We start from the raw sequence: 21,784 nt of genomic DNA on the forward strand, positions 1-21,784 counted from the left end.
CTCCACAAATTCCCTTGTGCCCTTTGTAAACAACTGCTCTCCCTACCCCCAATTCTTGGACACGATTGATCTGTTTCCTTTCGTTATATTTTTACCTATTTTAGAATTTCATATATGAGGAATAAGCCAATATTGGGGGTGGGGAGCCCTTCATTCAACATAATGTTTGTGAGCCGTATCTATAATGTGTACAATATTTCTTTTTCCCTGCTGTATGAATAGACCATACTTTGCCTATATCATTGAATGAATATACTACAATGTATTTATCTATTGTATTGTTGATGGACATTTGGGAGCCATTACGAATAATGACGTTAGAGACATTCTTGCATATACATTTTCATGCTCACTGCATGCATCTCCTTTATGGGTGGGTTGGTTGGTTTAGTCACTAAGTCATGTGGGACTCTTGGGACCCCATGGACTGTAGCCTGACAGGTTCCTCTGCCCATGGGATTCTCCAGGCAAGAATGCTGGAGTGGGTTGCCATTTTCTTCTCCACCTTTATGGGTTAGTGGTCCTAAGATCATGAAGATAACTCATTAGTTTCAAGAAATTTCATTGTACATTTCACACTTAGATCTACAACTAATCTGGAATGCATATTTATATGAGATGTGATGTGAGGGAGGGGCTCAAGTTTCTTTTTTCTTCTTCCTCCATAGATATCCAATTGACCTAGCACCATTAACTGAAAATACCAATCTTTCCCCGTGCTCTGCAGCGCCACCTCTGAAATAAATGAACTGTGGCTTAGTGGTAAAGAATTTGCCTACCAATGCAGGAGACTCAGAAGACATGGGTTGGATCTCTGGGTCGGGAAGATACCCTAGAGGAACCGGCAACCCACTCCAGTCTTCTTGACTGAAAAGTCCCATGGAGAGAGAAGCTTGGCGGGCCATAGTCCATGGAGTCGCAGAGTCCGACACGACTGAGCACAAACACACACACACACGTCCACACGGGTAGACTTGTTTCTGGACTCTCCATTCTGTCTCACCATCTATCTATCTTAATCGTCCCACCTAATCTTCAAGATTTTTCTCGGTTATTCTTGACCCTCAGAATTTCTGCATAATTTTTAGGCTCCTCTCTGGGTTTACCGGTGCTCGGATCCCGGCTCCCGACCCGGTGCCTGGAGCTCAGTAGGACCTGAATGAATGGCTTAAGTGTGAAGTGAAGTGAAGTGACTCAGTCGTGTCCGACTCTTTGCGATCCCACGGACAGTAGCCTACCAGGCTCTGCTGTCCATGGGATTTTCCAGGCAAGAATACTGAAGTGGGCTGCCATTTCTTTCGCCAGGGGATCTTCCCAACCCAGGGATCGAACCGGGTCTCCTGCATTGCAGACAGACACTTTACTGTCTGAGCCACCAGGAACAGGAGTAACCTCTTGAGCTTTCGGCAGCCCCACCTCCATCCCCACACTTCTATCCCGCTGCCCCGCCTCCCTCTCCCCCGCCCAGGCGCGCAGGCACACCGCCAGGAGGCGTGCTCTTAAGGCGAGCGAGTCATTTTCCTCCGGGACGCTGGTGGCTCCCGAGCCGGATCTCCCCGCCCTGCCCCCGCCTCTCCCCGCCCCGCCGGAAGGAAGGTCTTGCCACCTCCTGAACTTGGTGGTGGCAGCGCGGTTGGAGGTGGCGGCGTTGGCGGCGGCAGCTGCGACGAGGGCTCCGGGAGGCGGCGACGCAGGCATGGACTCCCGGCTGGACCAGGAGACGGCCCAGTGGCTGAGATGGGACAAGGTGAGGGGGTCCCTTGGGGCCGCGAGCGACCGGGGGAGGTTCGGGATCCCCTTTCCTGTGGTGAGTGAAAGTGCTTCCTTCCCTCACCGCCCACCCCGCAAGGCCGAGCGGGTCCTGCCAGAAGGATAAGGGGCGGCCGCCAGGCCTCGTCGGTGTGGCTGGTTTGTGGCCCATTCCAAGTAGGCCCGGAAAGGTTGTTCCGCAACCAGACCTGCGGTCCGGCGAGCCAGGAGTAGGGGAGCGAGCCGGGCTCCGGGGGCCTCCTCTGATAGAGGCGACCGCGAGTTCCTGCCACTCTGCCCGCGGGGCCCGCCCTCTGCAGTCGGCGGTGCGTCCCCCAGCGACCCAAAATGGTTCCCGCTGTCCCTCAGGCTCCTGGGGACTTGGCAGAGCGGCATTCCCAGGCGCTTGGTTGCCAATATAGGTGCTTTCCGTTGGGCCCGCTTGGCTTCTGGCGTTTTTCTCAGGTCTCTGACTTTGCTGGGAAGAAGATGGGGAGCCCCTTGGACACAGCACCCCAGCTTTTCACTCTCTGAGGTGTTGGAGCAGGGACTCAGCTCCAGACACCATTCCCAGTCTCCTTTCTAACCTGGGTTACTCACTTCCTATTTGTTCTGTCTCTTGCACCTGTTTGCATTCCTAGATATTTCCTCTGGCTCTCTTCTGCTAAACTTGTTTCTCCTGTTTCAGGTCTGAATTTAAATGTGGCTTATGTAGAGAGGCCTTCCCTGGCTCCCAAGGGTGAATTATTTCTTTCTAATACTCTCCTTAAACATACTGTTCTTTTCCCTCATACCCCTTACAGAGATTGGCCAAAAACAAAAACACTTGCTTGTGGGTTTATTTACCAATGTCTGTCTCCAGGGCTGACTTCAAAGACAAGAGATTCACTGGGTTGCACAGAACCTGTTCTCCTCGGAGGGCCCAGCACTTGGTTTAATATTCTGTCCCACTTTAAAATTTTTAAAAATATTTTTAACAAGGAGTTCCTTTTTTGTTTTGCAGGCCCCAGCAAATCACATAGCAGGTGCTGCCCACTTCTTCACTAACTTGCATGGTCCATAAGCCTGCACAGTGGTAGAGGCCTGGGATATTGAGTCAGTGAGGACTTCCCCTTCACCCTCCCGTCCCTGCCCAGGAAATGCCAGTACAGACTGTTTCTGGATGCTATGGGCAACTCCTTTTTCTTATAATTCTTTGGAGGAGGGAAAAGCCCCCATTTCTGATAACTCAGTAACTGGCAGTGAGTAGAAATCTTTTAAAGTCATAATTGGTAATGAATTAGTTTCATAAAACTTTCCCTTTGAAGAAATAAAAATCCAGTTTCTACAAAATGTTGTATCTGTGTATACAGAGAGTACCTCACTAGATAGAAGTGAGGGAGTGTTTTTCTTATTTTTAAATTTCTGCCACTCCTCTTGTTCTTCCCTTTCTCAGTTTCTTCTTTGACTTGAGACAGGCACCCAGAGGGAACTTGAGGCCAGCTAAAAGCATTGCAGCACTCTGGTCTGATTGCCCCAAGGGTGGTGAGGCACCCAGCAGGTACCCTCCAGCATTTCCAAAGTGCCTCCATCCCCATTCCTTTGGACCCTGACACACGTGTCATTTGCACATCTTATTCTGGTCTCCACTGACCTCCTGATTTTTTATTCTTGTCTTTCTGCCTCCTTTGGTTTCTCTCTGGCTATTTGGTCTTTTAGAGATATTGAAAGTCAATTAGGATTTTCCAAGTCTACACTGTGAATGAAAGAATTACCGGGTATTGAGTATGACCTTGAAGTCTCTGTGTTTTCTCATTCCCTCCGCAAATATCTGTTGAACCGCTTTTACATTCCAGAACTGAGCCCTAACTTGGGGGCACCTGACAATCTGATAGGTCAGCCTGTGCTCTGTGGTCAGTGGCTATTGCTTTTAACTAAGAAAATGGGCTTTCACTTGTTTCTTGTTGAATCTGGAACAATCTGAAAATGTGGGCTTAATTCCAGAAAACCAGTGTTTTATTTCAGTAGCATTTCAAAGTTTAATTATGTGGCCATGTTTTGCCTGCATGTTTGTCTACTTGAGATGGTAGCTGGAAGATAGAAATAAAGTTTGTTACCCTGAATTCTTAATTTAAAAGTTTGATGTGAAATTAATGTAATTGTCATTTTTCTCCATTCTTAACATTTTGTGTAACCGTTGTACCAAAAAAATGAATGATTCATGTGAGTGTCCATTTGAAGCAGTCAATGTAACAGAAAAGGTACTAAGTTAATGCTTTTCATGCAGTTTAAGCAAGACACTATATCTGAGGCTTCTCCATCTATAAGATGGGGGTTTTGTTAGTTGCCTGTCTATTGTAGTTAGTGCAAGATTCAAATTTGACTGCCAGGGAAGTCTCATGTATTTCTTATTATATCACAGGATCACACATTATAATTTTTAAAAGACCAAAATACTACCAAAGTAGTGTTTTGATTTAAATTATATAAGCTTATCACTCTAGGAAAATTTGAAGATATTAGGGAAGAAAATGAACATTTGATTATTACTAGATGCCAGACAGAAAAGGGTGTTTTATAAACCACCTCAGAACCACCTTGTAAGGAAGGTTATAGGTTGTTCATATTTTAGAGATGAAGAAACTCAGAATTCAAGAAACTAGACATTCTGCCCAACAGTATAAATTTGTTGGATAATGATGTGGCTGGGATTCCATTCTGAGTCTTAGACCCCAAAACCTGTGTATTGATCCCGTTTCTCCAAAAGTGCTTACCTTTGTAGGGAAGAAAGTAACACTTATGTTATAAAGGAAAACCGATTTCCTTGTACTCGTAATACTTCAGACACAAAATGTTTGAGTTTTTCACACCAAACAAGTTCTCATTTTTCTGTGAACATCAACTGGGTTTCAGTTTAACTCAACCGTGACACTAACTACCCAGAGTTAGTGTAGACCCTGCCCCCCACCGACCCCGCTTAAGGGGTCCATCCCACAAGATTGCTCCCACTTAAGATACCCACAGAAGCCCCACATTATCACCCATACTTCTGACCAAGCAGCAGTAAACCGGGGGGGTCTCATGACCCCCTTCTAGGGTTTGGTGATTTTCTAGGATAGCTTACAGAACTCTGGAAGGCACTTTACTTATTATTACCAATTCTTTTTAATGAAGGACACAACCCAAGAACAGTCAACTGAAAGAGATCCATAGGGCAAGGTATGGTGGGAAGAGGTGCAGAGCTTCAGTGCCTTTACATAGATGTGATTAATTAAATTATTGGCTGCTACTGCTGCTGCTAAGTCACTTCAGTCATGTCCGACTGTGTGTGACCCCATAGACGGCAGCCCACCAGGCTCCCCCGTCCCTGGGATTCTCCAGGCAAGAACACTGGAGTGGGTTGCCATTGCCTTCTCTGATATTATTGGCTACTGGTTATTAATCTTAATCTCCAGCCCCTCCCCTTGTTAGAATTCAGGGGAGGATGGAGTTGAAAGTTCCCATCAGCTGATCACTTGGTTGGTTCCAGTAGTCACCTCATTAGGATAAACTCAGATATGGACGAAAGAGATTTATTATAAATAACAGAAGATGCAACTTTCATCCTAATCATTCAGGGTTTTATGACCTCTTTGCTAGAAACTAGGAACAATAAAGTGTTAGTCACTTAGTCCTGTCCAGCTCTTTTCGACCCCATGAACTGTAGCCTGCCAGGCTCCTCTGTCCATGGAATTCTTCAGGCAAGAATACTGGAGTGGGTTGCCATTCTCTTTTCCAGGGGATCTTCCCAACCCAGGGATCAAACCCAGGTCTCCCTCATCGTACACAGAGTCTTTACCGTCTCAGGAACAATAAATATATATTTCTTAATTAAAAAAAAAATTTTTGTTCACACCATGCAGTATGTGGGATCTTAGTTTGCTAATTAGGGATTGAACCCACACCCCCTACATTGAAAGTGTAGAGTCTTAACCACTGGACTGCCAGGGAAGTCTCATGTATTTCTTATTATATCGCAGTGTCACACATTATAACTTTTAAAAGACCAACTTGATATTTCAAATTTCAAAAGCCTCATAAAACTGAAAAGCCTATACGTGTGTGTATATGTATATGTGGGCTTCCCTGGTGGCTCGGTGGTAAAGAATCCACCTGCCAATGCAGGAGACATGGGCTTGATCCCTGGTGTGGGAAGATCCTCTAGAGAAAGAAATGGCAACCCACTCCAGTATTCTTGCCTGGAAAACCCCATAGACAGAGGAGCCTGGTGGCTCCAGTCCATGGGCTGCAGTCCATGCGGTTGCAAAAGAGTCAGACATGACTTAGCGGCTGAAGAACAGCAATGACAATATGTATATGTATGTGTATATATATATATATTCTTTTCAAACACATACATATGTACTTTTTTCTCCTGTAGGTTAGAATTATTGTGGGTTGGTTGGTTGTTTTTTCTTTTCAGCTTTTTCATTATGTTATTCACCTGACTATATCTGGTGATATAGTCAGGTGAATAACAGGAATGGCATATACATCCCTGTTTTGCAGAATCCTTTAACTCTGGCGTCAGTGAAACAACTCATTGCAGCAGGTAATACAGAAGAACTGCAAAAATGTTTTAGCGCTCGAATGGAATTTGGGACAGCTGGCCTCAGAGCTGCTATGGGAGCAGGAATTTCTCATATGAATGACTTGACCATCATTCAGACAACACAGGTACCATATTTTTATACTTCTTAATTCTTAACATTTTCCCAGTGTTAAAAAATAAACTGAAGCATATTAAATTTATTAAGAATTTATTTGAGCAAAAATCTATTCGAATCAAGCAGTTCTAAACTGAAAGTAGTTAGGAACTGTTGGGGAGAAAATCTTTTTTCTGTACACTTCTAGATTCTTTGGTTGGTCTGTTAATTAAATTGGCATAAGACAGATTAACAAGAGTAAACAAGTTTAATTATATACATATAGGAGCCCCATAAACTCACTGAGACCCAAGGGCAAATCTAGCAGTTGAAGCTTCAAAGTGGAGAATGACAGATTGACTTTTCAAATATATATATATTTATATGTATATATATATATATATGGTTTTTTCTACTGTCCATAGGACAGTAGAAAAGGAGATGTTTGGTAGATATTTGCCTGCCATATAGATAGGTCTTTCAGATTTAAAGTTATCTCTGGTAATAGCTCTCTTTCAGGATCAGGCTTCTTATCTGAATTCTTTTAGGTAGCTAAGGAAGAGGTAAAAGTTTTTCTTTGGTCTGCCGGCTCTTGATTGCCTCAGCTCAAAATGATCCACATGCAAGAGTGACATGTTTTAGGGTCACATAGTCTGCTCCCCCTCAGAGCACCCCACTGACAGGAACTAGGGGAAAGACTTTTATAGAGGAGAGGCAGAAACAAAGCAAGGAAATGAATAGATTGGCTCCAGCTCAAGTGGGTGCCATATTTGGGAAGGCTTAGCTGGCTGTTTGTGATTGGCTGTTCTTCAGTTATGAATTCTTCACCTTGAGGCTTTTATGAGGTTAGGTTTTGGCTTGCTTAGTAGGCTCCTAGGGCATTAAAGCCACCTCAGTCCAATGGCCTCCTCTTTTAATTAATTTAACTCCAGGCACCTTTTGTATTTGATAGACCTAATTTGGTTTCATTATGGAATAATCTGGTGGGTTTGCTTCGGCACAGGGTGTCACACATTTACTCCATAAAGTTAGGCTTGTACAGTCCGTGGAAGCAGCATTGTTTTGAAATTCATTCATTCATTTATTCATTTCACAGAGATTTATTAGGTGCCAGACATCAGGAATATAATAATGACTAAAACAGACAGATTCCCTCATGGTGCTTCATTCCAGTGCAAATTCACCAACTAAACCGACGGACTTTTATGTTTTTATAACTTTTGTTATGGTTGTACAGATAGCAGTGTTTAAACTTTTTTTAACTGCCAGAATAACCAAGAGTTATTAGTTCTGTTTAGTTTTAATTTATAGTATGCTACTGCTGCTAAGTCACTTCAGTCGTGTCCGACTCTGTGTGACCCCATAGATGGCAGCCCACTAGGCTCCTCTGTCCCTGGGATTCTCCATGCATGAAAGTGAAAAGTGAAAATGAAGTCTCTCAGTTGTCCCCGACTCTTAGCGACACCAAGGACTGCAGCCTACCAGGCTCCTCCGTCCATGGGATCTTCCAGGCAAGAGTACTGGAGTGGGGTGCCATTGCCTTCTCCTAATTTATAGTATAGTTGGAAATTATTGCTGAGTTTCCTTGCCTTTATTTGTGAATTTTACTATCGGGGCTACATTCAGCTTTTAGGAATAAAGATGAAGCCTTTGACAAAACAGCTGCCACTGAGTGTTGAGAGTTCTGTCTGTGAGGGAAATGAAGTGGAACAGGTCGTTCTGTTTCTTCAGCTGCTGGGACATGTTAAAAATGAAGGTCATTTTAGTCCGGGAAAGAAAAGGCTGGGAAAATTAGCTACTGGTGATTATGTGTACTTTACGTGTACTTAAAAAGACAGAGTTGGACATGTTCTAGCAAAATCCTAAGAAAGAAATCTTGCATAAGGTCCTGAATTGCCCTGGAAACCACTGGCTACACATAACCTGTTAAGCAGTAGGGCTCCCTGAGATCTTTCTGGAGGGAAGACTTGGAATAAAGTGAGCCTGGAAATCTCATTCTAGTTTATGGGTAACATGGGATCACGCTGATGGATAAGGTTGCCCTTTGCTCTGTTACTAGAACTGTACAACGAATCACATGAAGCACGGTGGTTTTAAACAACAACCACGTTTATTTTGCTCACAGATCTGTAATGTGGGTAGGGCTTAGTGGGGCGGCTGCTTTTGGCATCACATGGGCTGGTGTGGAGGCTGGAGTCTTCTGAACACTCCCTGCTTGCTGGTCCCTTGTGTGGACTCTTGTCCTATTGGTGCCCCAGAGTCATCTGGTTGTATTTAAGAGGCTGGTGGATGTGAGTCAGGAATATCCCGGTGGGAAACAGGATAGAGACTAGAGGGAAATTTTTGTATTGTTTGCCTCATTGCTGGCAGTTATCATTTCCTGTTAGGTTCCTTAACTGAGCCTGACACATCAGTGATGGAGAATTCATTGTCTTCTGAAATAGCCATCCTATCTTTGGATCATTCTCATTTAAGAACGGTTTCTTTATTTTGAGCCAAATCTGTCTTTCTGTAGCTTTTCCATATTGGTTTAGTTTAACCTTTGGAAGCTATATAGAGGGTATTTCTTCTGTTTTACGATCATATTTTGATCCTTCAGTGAGTCTTTTCTGTGGAAAAAGCATCCCCTTCTCTTAGTTGTGCCCTCAGGTACTCAACCTCAGCAGGCCCTAGAGTTTTTTAGAGCCCTTTGAAGACAATAGGGCTTTTAGACTAAGGCTGAGTGCTTTAGTCTAAAGTATCTTAGTTTTAAGTATCTGACACTACCCTTATGGCAGAAAGAGAAGAGGAACTTCATCCTCTTGATGAAGGTGAAAGAAGAGAGTGAAAAAGCTGGCTTAAAATTCAATACTCAAAAACTAAGATCATGGCATCCAGTCCCATCACTTCATGGCAAATAGATGGGGAAAAAATGGAAACAGTGACAGACTTTATTTTCTTGGGCTCCAAAATCATTGACAACAGGGAATGCAGCCATGAAATTAAAAGATGCTTGCACCTTGGAAGAAAAGCTATGACCAACCTAGACAGCATATTAAAAAGCAGAGACATTACTTTACCAACAAAGGTCTGTCAAAGCTATGGTTTTTCCAGTAGTCATATATGGATGTGAGATTTGCACTATAAAGAAAGCTGAGCACGGAAGAATTGATGCTTTTGAACTGTGGTGTTGGAGAAGACTCCTGAGAGTCCCTTGGACTGCAAGAAGATCCAATGAGTCAATCTTAAAGGAAATCAGTCTTGAATATTCATTGGAAGGACTGATGCTGAAGCTGAAACTTCAATACTTTGGCCACCTGATGCGAAGAGCTGACTCATTTGAAAAGACCCTGACCCTGGGAAAGATTGAAGGCAGGAGGAGAAGGGGACAACAGAGGATGAGATGGCTGGATGGCATCACCGACTCGATGGACATGAGTTTGAGTAAGCTCCGGGAGTTGGTGATGGACAGGGAAGCCTGGTGTGCTGTAGTCCATGGGGTCGCAGAGTTGGACATGACTGAATGACTGAACTGAACTGAATGCTTTTAACCCTCTTGAACACGGGCCGTACCTCAGGGGTCCACCACGGCCAGAGAAAGAGCACTATCACTATGGGAAGCCTTAGAGTGTGAGCATCTGTGTACCTTCTACTGCTGCTGCTACGTCGCTTCAGTCGTGTCCGACTCTGTGCGACCCCATAGACGGCAGCCCACCAGGCTCCCCCATCCCTGGGATTCTCTAGGCAAGAATACTGGAGTGGGTTGCCATTTCCTTCTCCAATGCATGAAAGTGAAAAGTCAAAGTGAAGTCGCTCAGTCGTGTCCGACCCTCAGCGAGCCCTTGGACTGCAGCCTACCAGGCTCCTCCATCTATGGGATTTTCCAGGCAAGAGTACTGGAGTGGGGTGCCATTGTACCTTCTAGGAACCCCACAAAAACAGCTCCCATGTGTGCTTGTTACTTTGCATCCCTCAGAAGCTTCAGAAGATTTGCCCAATGCAGTATTTTTGTACAAGAAAAGCTAAAGGCTTTCTAAACTGGCACCACTCTGGCAACAAAGCTGTGAAATATTGCCCTACCAAAAACAAGAGTTACGTTTCATTTTATGACTTCCTTTAATCAAAGTGAAACAAGTAATATGAACCGTGATTATAACGCAATCAACCAGAGTTCTTTTTATTCCTGTAATAAACCTATTTTGTCCAGTAATCAAAACCTCTTGAAGTCAAAGTTCACAGTTTTCTAATCGTCCATATTTCAGACTGAGGTGATGTTACTGTACCCACTAAGATGCAGGAATTGTGTGTTCGACCATTGCTAGGTGGATGGGAATAGCCCAAACTCTGCACAATTTCTATTTGTATAATAGTGGACTGATAGAGCCTCCTTAAGATCTGTCTGCTGGAAAATAATTTCACAAACAGAACGAGTTTAGATCTTTTAACTGACAAAATCTTACAAACTGTGTTGAATTTCTTTTACTTTTCTTTATATAGAGCAAGTTGAAATATCTGAAACACCTCCTTGTCCTCAGAGATTTTAGATTTGTATAAGATGGGTGCAAGCTTTGAAGGAAAATGACCGTAAAAATAATGCTCGTGGCAGCAAACACACAGTGCATCCTTGGTGTTGGATTCTTAGCTCATGGCATGTCTTAACTCAGTTAGTCCTCGTGCAGTCCTTAGAAGTAGGTACTGTTCCCATTTTACAGAAGAGAAAACTGAGGCACTGAGAGATTAAGGAACTTGTCATTTGCCCACAAGTGGTGGTCTAAGCCCACAGATTCTGTGTACTTTTAATTTAGCACTGAACCACCTCTAACCAGACCCAGGCACAAGTCTGTTGTTGTTCAGTCACTCAGTCGTGTCCGACTCTTTGTGACCCCATGGACTGCAGCATGCCAGCCTTCCCTGTCCATCACCAATTCCCGGAGCTTACTCAAACTCATGTCCATCGAGTCAGTGATGCCGTGCAACCGTCTCATCCTCTGTTGTCCCCTTCTCCTCCTGCCTTCAATCTTCCCAGGATCAGGGTCTTTTCAAATGAATCAGTGGTTTGCATCAGGTGGCCAAAGTAGTGGAGCTTCAACTTTAGCATCTGTCCTTCCAATGAATATTCAGGGTTGATTTCCTTCAGAATGGACTGGTTTGATCTCCTTGCAGTCCAAGGGACTCTCAAGAGTCTTCTCCAACACCATGGTTCAAAAGTATCAATTCTTCGGTGCTCAGCCTTCTTTATGGTCCAACTCTCACATCCATACATGACTACTGGAAAAACCGTAGCTTTGACTAGATGGACCTTTGTCGGCAAAATAATATCTCTGCTTTTTAGTGTGCTCTCTAGGTTTGTCAGAGCTTTTCTTCCAAGGAGCAGGCCTCTTTTAATTTCATGGCTTGCAGGTACAAATCTAGGCTCTGCTATTTGTGTATCTGAAACTGGGCCAGTCATTGAAAGTTCTAGCTTTTCCATCTGTAAAATGGGATTTCTTGGCCAAGTTGATCTGGGATTACTGATAATAAACGCTAAGTGTCCAACACAGTACCTGATACATACAGATAGAAAATAAATAAAGCTGTTGTTTTCCTATTGTGCAGTTCACTTAGTTACTGAGGGATTTCTCTCCTGCTACAGTGTTCTCTTGTGGAAGCAGAGAAAACTTGATCAATTTTTGGTTTGGTGTGTTAAAACGTATATAGTCTTTTAATTCATGGGTGTTTTTTAGGGATTTTGCAGGTACCTAGAAAAACAATTCAGTGACCTGAAGCAAAGAGGTGTTGTGATCAGCTTTGATGCTCGAGCCCATCCAGCAAGTGGAGGCAGCAGCAGAAGGTACGTAAAGATATTCATGTTCAGGAAACTATATTTTTGTCGTGTATTTTGTAGTTTTATTTGTAATCACCATTTCAATGGGTTGGCGTTAAATACATTTGTCAGCTATATTGCTTAACTATAAAAAAGATGGGTAGATTCTGTTTGTAACTTTTAAGAATTCTGGTTTTATGTTTGGGTTAAGAAAATGTAATTATTTAGACAATGTAGAACTTAATACCTATCTAAGGCAATTTTTTGTAAATGGCAGTATTATTTCTGGTTCCTCTTCCTTTTCTAAATCCAGCTTAGACATCTGAAAGTTCTTGGTTCACATAATGCTGAAGCCTAGCATGCAAGATTTTAAGCGTGACCTTAATAGCATGGGCGATGGGTGCAATTGTCCAGTGGTTAGCACATTCTTTCGTCTACCCTTTTTGGGAATTGGGATGAGAATTGAGCTTGTCCAATCCTGTGGTCACTGCTTGGTCTTCCAGATTTGCTGACATATTGAATGCAGCACCTTGATGGCATCATCCTTGAGGGTTTTGAATAGTTCTACTGGAATTCTGTTGCATACACTAGCTTTATTAACAGCAGTGCTTTGTAAGGCCCACTTGACTTTGCTCTCCAGAATGTCTGGCTCTGGGTGGCTGACCACACCATCATTGTCATCCAGTTCATCTGGATCTTTTCAATACGGTTCTTCCATGTATTTTTTCCTTCCCTTCTTGATCTCTTCAGCGTCTGCTGGGATCTCTACTGTTTGTCATTTATTGTGCCCATCCTTGGGCAAAATGTTCCCTTGATATCTCCAGTCTCAATGCCTTTGAACTATGGTGCTGGAGAAGACTCCTGAGAGTCCGTTGGACAGCAAGGAGATCAAATCAGTCAATCTTAAGGAAAATCAACCCTGAATACTTGTTGGAAGGAATGATGTCGAAGTTGAAACTCCAGTATTTTGGTCATCTGATGCAAACAGCTGACTTGTTGGAAAAGTCCCTGATTTTGGGAAAGATTGAAGGCAGAAGTAGAAGAGGGCGTCAGAGGATTTAGATGGCTGGATGCAATGGACATGAACTTGGGCAAAACTTCAGGAGATGGTGAGGGACAGAGAGGCCTGTCGTATGGCAGTCCATGGGGTCTCAAGGAGTCGGACACGACTGGGCAACTGAACAACAGCAGCATTATTTCTCTTCACTTTTTTTCCTTTTATGAAATTTTTTTCTTCTACTATTTATAAGCCTCATGAGCTTCTTCTCATTCTTAAATGCCCATTGCAAAGTGCATTGTTGTAACATTCCCAAACCAATGAGACTGTCTTTTGTGGCTATAGGCAGATGGTGATGGTGATGGTGGTGATGATGATGGTGATGGTGGTGGTGATGATGATGGTGATGGTGGTGATGATGATGATGGTAGCGGTGGTGGTAGCGGTGGTGATGGTGGTGTGGTGGTGGCAGCGATGCTAGAATCATTCAAGTGCTGAATGCAAGTTAGGCACCTAGGTATTTACTTATTTAGTCCTCACAAAACCTGTAATCTATGTACTTTTTGCTCTGAGATCATAAAGTGAGAGAAGGTACCACAATTTAAACATAAAGAGGCTGGCACCAGGGGTCAGCAAACTTTTTCCCTAAAGGGCAAATAGTCAGTATCTTACACACTGTAGGCGGCACAGTCTCCGTTACAACCACACCGCTCTGCCATGTAGCATGAAAACAGCCATGAACAATTCATGACTGAGTAAAGTTTTGTAAAACTTTATTTACAGAATGCCTGGAGTTTGCCCATCACTGGTCATAATCATGTCATATGACCCTCTTTTTTGCTGTAACACTTCCTCTTGATAGCTTATGTGAACAATGTCATTTCCTGAGGTTGCAAAAGTGACTTTTGTACCTTTTAGTGAATGCAATATGTATCTAATTCAGGTTTTTATTTAAATTATTTTTGCTAAAATTTGTTGTTTTTTTACTTTCTCCTATATAGGGGCATTTTTTAAATTGTCAAAATCATTTTTGTATTACTCTTAATTCTAGGAATTTTAATGCCTGAGTTGTTAAAGATTTGCTGTTTTTGCCCTAGCCAGCTCCCAAAATAGTGTTCCATGCAGTTAGTGCTCAAGAAATATTTGAGAGAATGATCAAATACTTTGTTTAATCCTCTAATAGTGTAATATTGTTCATTGGAAGTAAATTGTTTATTGGAAGTAAATTGTGATGAAATACTTTAAGCATGAAGAAAGACTTGCTGCCATGTTCTGTGTCCTGCCCTAAGCCAGATGCTGTGGAAATTGAGAAATATGTCAAAGTGTCAAAAATTTGTCATCTTTTAAGAGCTGAAAGGAGCCAAGATGTATATGTATCATATACAGACGTGTATCCCACGTATATCTCACACTCACAGCAGTGTGCCGTGTGTTTTGTAGAGGACAACACTGAATCAAACACTAGTCTTCATGGCGTATCCTGGGCAGTGACAGCTGTAGAGACTTCTCCGTTCTGCCTGGTGCCATGCGACTTGGTACAGGGCCAGATAACTCTTCATTACAGGCACTGCCCTGTGCAGTGTGGGATGCTTAGCAGCATCCCTGGCCTCCATCCGCCAGCTACCACTAGCAGCATACCCCGGTGACAACCAAAATTGTCTCCAGATGATTCAGGTGTCCCGTGGGAGCAGGACCGCCCTTGGCTGAGACCCGCTGAGGTGGAAGAGAGCTGAGAGACTTGGGTGCAGCCTGGCTTAGCTGCTGTGTGCCCGGTGGACATGGGACAAGTCATCTGGCCTTTCTCAACTTTAGTCCCATTTCTCTTAAACAAAGGGGTGGAATGAAATGACTCCTTAGGTTCCTCCAGGTTTAATGTTCTCTGCCAGTAGAGTACAATTAAGGTTTTCATCGATCTGGCTGCTGTTCTCAGTCTAAAGAAACGGTTGGGGGACTTCCCTGGTGGTCCACTGGCTAGACTCCATGCTCCCAATGCAGGGGGCCTGGGTTTGATCCCAGATCAGGGAACTAGATCCCACATGCCACAACTAAGAGCTTGGATGCCACACCTAAAGATCTGGAGTGCTGCAACTGAGACCTGGGGCGGTCAAATAAATATAAAAAAATAAATGGTTGGACCTTCATTTTCTTCTCTGTTGTCACCTGCTCTCCTGACAGCTCTACTCTCCTTTTCTCCCCGGTCACTCTGTATTTCCAGATTTGCCCGACTTGCTGCAACCACGTTTATCAGCCAGGGGATTCCAGTGTACCTCTTTTCTGATATAACCCCAACCCCTTTTGTGGTAAGTGTTTGCTTTTATAATTTCCTGTCCCAGGATCAGGGGTGGAACATGGCCAGGTTTTACCATCTTTAGGGCTCTTGGGATTCAGTTGTTTGAAAGACAGAAGGGCTCCTTGCCTTTTATCAAGACTTACCTCTCCAGGAATGTTCCTCCCACACCCTAGTAATATTTCTCTGGTGTTCAACTTTTGATTCATCAGAATTTATTTCTTTTTTTTAGTTCATTTTTTCTTTTGCTTGCATTCAGAAGATATTTTAGCTGGTTAGCAGAATGTCTTTTGTCTGTTTGTCTTTTTGCTTTTTAATTTGGTTTGTGTTCTTTTTCTCAGCTACCGCAATTAGGAAACTTCTGGGATCTAAATCTGAATTCACCTCAAACCATATCTTACCATGAAATTTTTGACAAATTGGTGTACCAACTTTTTATATATGAGTGTTTCACTCTAAATCCTATTCATAGCCAGTACCAGAAGCATGCTTGGCATGTTTTAGTAAGATTTTTATCAAATTCCTATTGTAACAGAATCTAAAGAAAAGGATAACAGGTACTACGACAGCTGTTCCTTTTAAGTAGAATGAACTTTTAAGAGTAGGGCCAGATGCTCAAAATATATGTTTTTAGAAATTAAACCAAAAACATAATTCAAATGCACTTACTTCCATCAAGTAGAAATGAGAGTGTATAAATACAGAAGTAATCTCCACTAGCTTTGCGTTTACTGTCTCTAGTGCACTGACAGGTAAGTGCAGCTCCTCCTAGCTTGTAAATATCCCAGCAGATGCTCAGTGTCACATCCAGATGTGGCTCAAATTTTACTGTTTGATGGAAAAACTGCAATGTGTTCAGGCATCCTTGGTCTTCTGTACTATATTAATGTTGGTAGCTATTGTTTTTATATCAGACATGAATTAAATAAGTGTCTCATGATCACTGGCCCAAGGAGTGGAGTAATTCTCCCTTTTTCTTTGCTCCAGGACACCTGGGGAACATGAGATACCTCCTAGAGGGGCAAGTGACCACAGTGATTTTTGGTGGGAGGGTAGAGGGGGACAGACAGGTAGAATTTCAGGCTCCCTGTGTAGACTAAACCTCAGGTGTAGCCATAGGGGATCCTCTCCCCATGTGGGGAAGTAGTCTTATAAAGATGGGAGCTACGTAGAAATACAAGAGCGGGACAGTCAGCCCTGGAGTGGGAGATAAATGCAAGCTCTGAGAGCTCTCTCCATGTTGTTCACATTTCCTCAACCTTTTATTTAAAAGCAAATCAGGGAAAGAAGAGCAGAGGATGCAATTGGAGAGAATAAACTGAAGCCATAAGCTTCCTTCCTAAGCAGAAGGCTTAAAAGAATGTGCATTGGAGAGTCAGAGCATCATACTGTGTAAAGAATTTTCTACCTTCACCAAGGAGAAGATAGGATAAAAAGATACACAGGAAAATACTTGCCTTTCTTACTTAGGGTACACATCACAAAATTTTGAGCAGTGAGTTAGTTTTAAGGGTAATCAGAGTATACTCCTTGGATGTGGCACAAAAATATTGTATGACACATTATGATATTTATATATTACGTTTATTAAAGGGAAAATGGTACAAACAATGTATGATAGACCTTTTAAATATATCTAATATTTTGCTTCAAATTGTTCTTGTTTCCTACTATATTACAGCCCTACACAGTATCACATTTGAAACTTTGTGCTGGAATCATGATAACTGCGTCTCACAATCCAAAGCAGGATAATGGTTATAAGGTATTTTTATTTTTCTCTCCATACTTATGTCCTTCCATCTGAAGTCTGTGCCTTGGGAGCACAGGGAATGGATGAACTCTAAACCGTCTGGATATGTTCCCATGTTCTCCAGGTCTATTGGGATAATGGGGCTCAGATCATCTCTCCTCATGATAAAGGGATTTCACAGGCTATTGAAGAAAATCTAGAACCGTGGCCTCAAGCCTGGGACGATTCTGTACTCAATGGCAGTCTGCTCCTACATGACCCAAGCGCTTCCATCAATAAAGACTATTTTGAAGACCTTAAAAAATACTGTTTTCACAGGTAAATGGGTTGGAAACTCACCTCAAGTGAGTTAAATTAATGTGATTCAACCAAATTATGTTTTCATTACATTTTTGTCCTCAACCGGTATTCTATACTCCATATACTGTTATTGCATCTGACTTAAGAGGCTATAGATGAGGGGTTGGCAACTTTTCTTAGAAAGATAGTGAATACTTTTGGCTTTGTGAGCCACTGTGTTGCTCAACTACCCAACTCTGTGTTTGCAAGAAAGCAGCCATAGATAATATGGAAATGAATGAACAACAAACATAGCTGTGTTAAAAAAAAGTTTATAAAAATGGGTTTCAGGGGCATAGCTCAGTGGTAGATCCTATGACTGTAGAAGCAGGTGGCTAGCCCACAGGCTGTGGTTTTCTGACCTCTGTTGTAGATTCATATATATGTATATGTGCATGTAAAGAAAGAAAGTGAAGTCACTCAGTCACGTCCAACTCTTTGCAACCCCATAGGCTACCCAGGTCCTCTGTCCATAGGATTTTGCAGGCAGGAGTACTGGAGTTGGTTTGCATTTCCTTCTCCAGGGGATATTCCCGACCTAGGGTTCGAACCTGGGTCACCTGAATTGCAGGCAGACACTTTACTGTCTGAGCCACCAGGAAAGCCGTGTGTGTGTGTGTATAATATATATACATATATCTATATATGTGTGTATGTGTGCATACTTTTATATATGTATGTAAAAAAAAAGCTTGTTGGAAGGTGTCAAATAGAAAATGTTGAGAAAAAGGAGAGTCCAATTAAATAAATTTATATTAAAAAAAAGAAAATGTTGACTTTTTTTATCTTCCCAGAAATTTTCATTTCATATATAAACATATATACATGTAATATATTAGTATTTCCAAATCGTAACTAAGAATATAGAGTGCATGTGTCTTATTCTATGCCTTTTCCCCTCTGGTTAATTTGTCATGGATACCTTTCTGTATTAGCTCCCATTAGTCCTGACCATTGTGTTTTAATGGCTACTGTACCAGTCTGTTTAACCCCGTGACACAGATGTGATGCTCATGGACAGGAAGCAGAGGAGCTGAGTGAAGGGTTGTCCTGCCCTAGTATGCTGAGGGTCCCATCACTCCTGATTGTCCCCTTAGGAAGGAACCACTGATGGTTAAGCAGCAGAACTTTAGGGTTGTCTCTAGTATTGTATTTGCTGAACCGTCTGGGAGTGGCAGCTCCTGTATGGAATGTGGAAGCCCCACCCCACCTGAAGGGAGCTGCCATGCCATTGGTGTTACCATGTGCAAACATGGATCCCGCATTACCAGTTATCTGATTTTTTTCTCCTAAGAGAAACTGGAAACCTAGATTTTTGTATATGAAATTCTCTAATTTTTAAATGTTGGGGACCATTTAAAAATGGTCTGTAATCCAAACAAAACTCATCTGTGCATGTTCCTTCTGTCCCTCTTACTGAACTTCATAAAGACTAAGGGTTTCTAGTTTTCTGCTATTCACCAAGTAGCGCCAGTCTGCAACTTTGAGCACGGTTCCTTGAGTATTGGTGTGTGTGTGTGTATAAGAGTATTCAAAAAAATACACGGTAGATGGAATGTCCTGATGGCATCACAGACTCGATGGATGTGAGTTTGAGTAAACTCTGGGAGTTGGTGATGGACAGGGAGGCCTGGCGTGCTGCGATTCATGGGGTCGCAAAGAGTTGGACGTGACTGAGCAACTGAACTGAACTGAACTGATGGTCCTAGTGGTGGTTAGAACTGTGCGCTTTCACTATGGAGGGCAGGGCTTTGGTTCTTGGTTGGGGAACTAAGATCCCACAAGATATGCGGGGCACAAAAAAAAAGATACAGTGCAGGCATCAGAATTATATATGCATTTATAAAGTTAATAATGATTAAAAAATTGCTCTTAGAAATGTTATACTAGCTGAAGTTCTCACCAACAGAATATGATAACAGTATATGATCCACACACATTCTTACCTACACTGAGTATTATGAAATGTCTCCTCTCTCCCAGTTTGCTACATGAAAGCAATACCTAACTTTATTTACATTTTTAATTATGAATATTTTTATCTTTATTTAACCTATATTTTTCTAAGTATTTGTTCTTTTTTTGCATTTGTGAAACCTCTTTGCTTGTACAGAAAAACTAGTCTTTGTTTATTTCAAATATTGTTTTCCCATCTGTTGTTACCTTTGGATTTTTTCATTGAAACTTTTAATTGCCTACTTCTGGGTTTTGTGTCATACTTAAAAAGATTTCACTATACCAAGACTATTTTTTAAAAAAGCACAACTCTTGTTTTACTTTAAAGCTTTCATGTTTACATTTTGCAGTGTTTTGTTTTTGGCCATGCCACATGACATGTGAGATTTTAGTTCCCGAGCCAGGAATCAAATCTGTGTCCCCTGCAGTGGAAGCACAGAGTCCTAACCACTGTATTCCAGGGAAGTCCACATTTTGCAATGTTTAAATCTTTTGAATTCTTAGTTATTTTTAATTTTGTATGAGGCATAAAGTAGGAAAGCAGATTAAATTCTTTCTAAAAAGTGCAGTTGTACTAACATATTAAACTGAGGAATCTATTTTTCTTTGACTAATTGGAAATACCACCTTTAATCAGACAATTTCTAACAGAATTTAAGTGCTATTATCTATCAGATAACTGCTATATTCCCTTCCTTTGTACTAATTAATTCATCTCATTTTAATCATCACAGTAATGCTGAGGGTAGGTTCTGATATATTGCCATTTTATAGATGAGAAAACTGTAACTCAGAGAGGTCACAGAAAATAAGCAACAGTCACACAGCTTAGCAGTGGCAGAGCTCTAGGGACTTTCCTAGTGGTCCAGTGGCTGAGACTTCACGCTCCCAATGCAGGGGGCCCGGGTTTGATCTCTGGTCAGGGAACTAGATCCCACATGCCACAACTAAAGATCTCACGTGCTGTGACAAAGATCGAAGATCCTGTGTGTTACAACTAAAACCCAGGGCAGCCAAATAAAAGTAGCAGATCTCCAGGATTTAAATTTAGAATCTGTCTCCAAATCATGTTAACCACTAAGCCTTACTGCTTCTCACATATTTCCCAATTCAAATTGGATCAACTTCTGAATTCTATCTTTTCCAGATTTGTTCTCACTAATCTTGCATATTTATTTTTCTAGATGTATCTGTTTTCAAAGATATGTTTGTTTTAAACTATCGTTGTCTTAAGGAAGACCTTGTCCATTTACTCATTGCCAAAAGAAGTGCACACTACCTTAGAACCTAGCAGTCAGATAGCTGGAATTTTTTAACACTTTGTATTTACATTTTCTATAACTTCTGCTGTTAATTTTGATGTTATTTTTATTCTACATTAAGTCCCTCAATCAGAGTACTTTGCTAAATAGGATTGTTACTTGACAAAGAAAATGTTTTATTAGTTATACATCTATATATGGGAAGTTCCATCACATTGTGTTCAAAGGGACATTTTGAAAATCATATGTGAAGATGGTAGGGAATAGTTGAAGCCCTGGAGCTGGCACTGCTGTGGGTAGGTACTGCCATGGGCCAGCTGGGAGTCCTTCTTGGAACCCGCTGTAGGTGTGAAAGTTGTAGCATGAAACAAAATCCAAAAGTAATCGGATTTGCAGGAAGTAACTACAGAGTGAAATTTAAAACAATGTGTTGTGGGAGCGTGTATGTTTGGAAGAGAGTGAAAAAGCTTTCTTTCTTTTTTTTTTTAATAGAATTTTGAAAGACACTCAGTTGTCTTATACATTCTTATTATTTTGAAATCTTATGTTCTTAGGTATCTGGTTCCTTGATATTTTGCAAACCTTTCGTTTTGAGAGCCATGCTTGTGTTTCTTCTCATTCTCCATGTGTCTGTTTCTAGGGCTGTGAACAAGGAGACCAAGGTGAAGTTCGTGCATACCTCTGTCCATGGTGTGGGTCACAGCTTCGTGCAGTCGGCTTTCAAGGCATTCGACTTTGTTCCTCCCGAGGCTGTTTCCGAACAGAAGGACCCTGATCCTGAGTTCCCAACAGTGAAATACCCGAATCCCGAAGAGGGTAAAGGTGTCTTGGTAACTTGACTTTTTTTAATTATAAAATTTATCTTGAATATAATTCAAAACTATTACTTTGGAGTAAAAGAAGTTTTTTGTGTGTTTTCATTGTGCCAAACAAAAATTAATTTCGTCACTGTAAATTTAATTTATTAGTTATCCATTTCTTAAAAGAACTTTCAA

At 41.9% G+C, this 21,784-nt stretch overlaps 1 protein-coding gene across 1 annotated transcript in view; it reads left to right on the forward strand.

The window, feature by feature from the left end:
• Positions 1-1,620: 1,620 nt before the first annotated feature.
• The window catches only part of PGM2 (phosphoglucomutase 2), a 37,302-nt gene continuing 17,138 nt past the window's right edge, over positions 1,621-21,784 (forward strand). The window contains exons 1-7 of the mRNA NM_001304966.1: positions 1,621-1,747; positions 6,277-6,444; positions 12,116-12,222; positions 15,408-15,492; positions 17,161-17,244; positions 17,357-17,550; positions 21,430-21,619. Of these exons, the coding sequence (NP_001291895.1) occupies positions 1,697-1,747; positions 6,277-6,444; positions 12,116-12,222; positions 15,408-15,492; positions 17,161-17,244; positions 17,357-17,550; positions 21,430-21,619 (879 nt within the window). The 5' untranslated portion in view covers positions 1,621-1,696. The remainder of the gene's footprint in view (positions 1,748-6,276; positions 6,445-12,115; positions 12,223-15,407; positions 15,493-17,160; positions 17,245-17,356; positions 17,551-21,429; positions 21,620-21,784) is intronic.

Source organism: Bos taurus, chromosome 6 (assembly GCF_002263795.3).
Source record: "Bos taurus isolate L1 Dominette 01449 registration number 42190680 breed Hereford chromosome 6, ARS-UCD2.0, whole genome shotgun sequence".
Classification (NCBI taxonomy): domain Eukaryota; kingdom Metazoa; phylum Chordata; class Mammalia; order Artiodactyla; family Bovidae; genus Bos; species Bos taurus.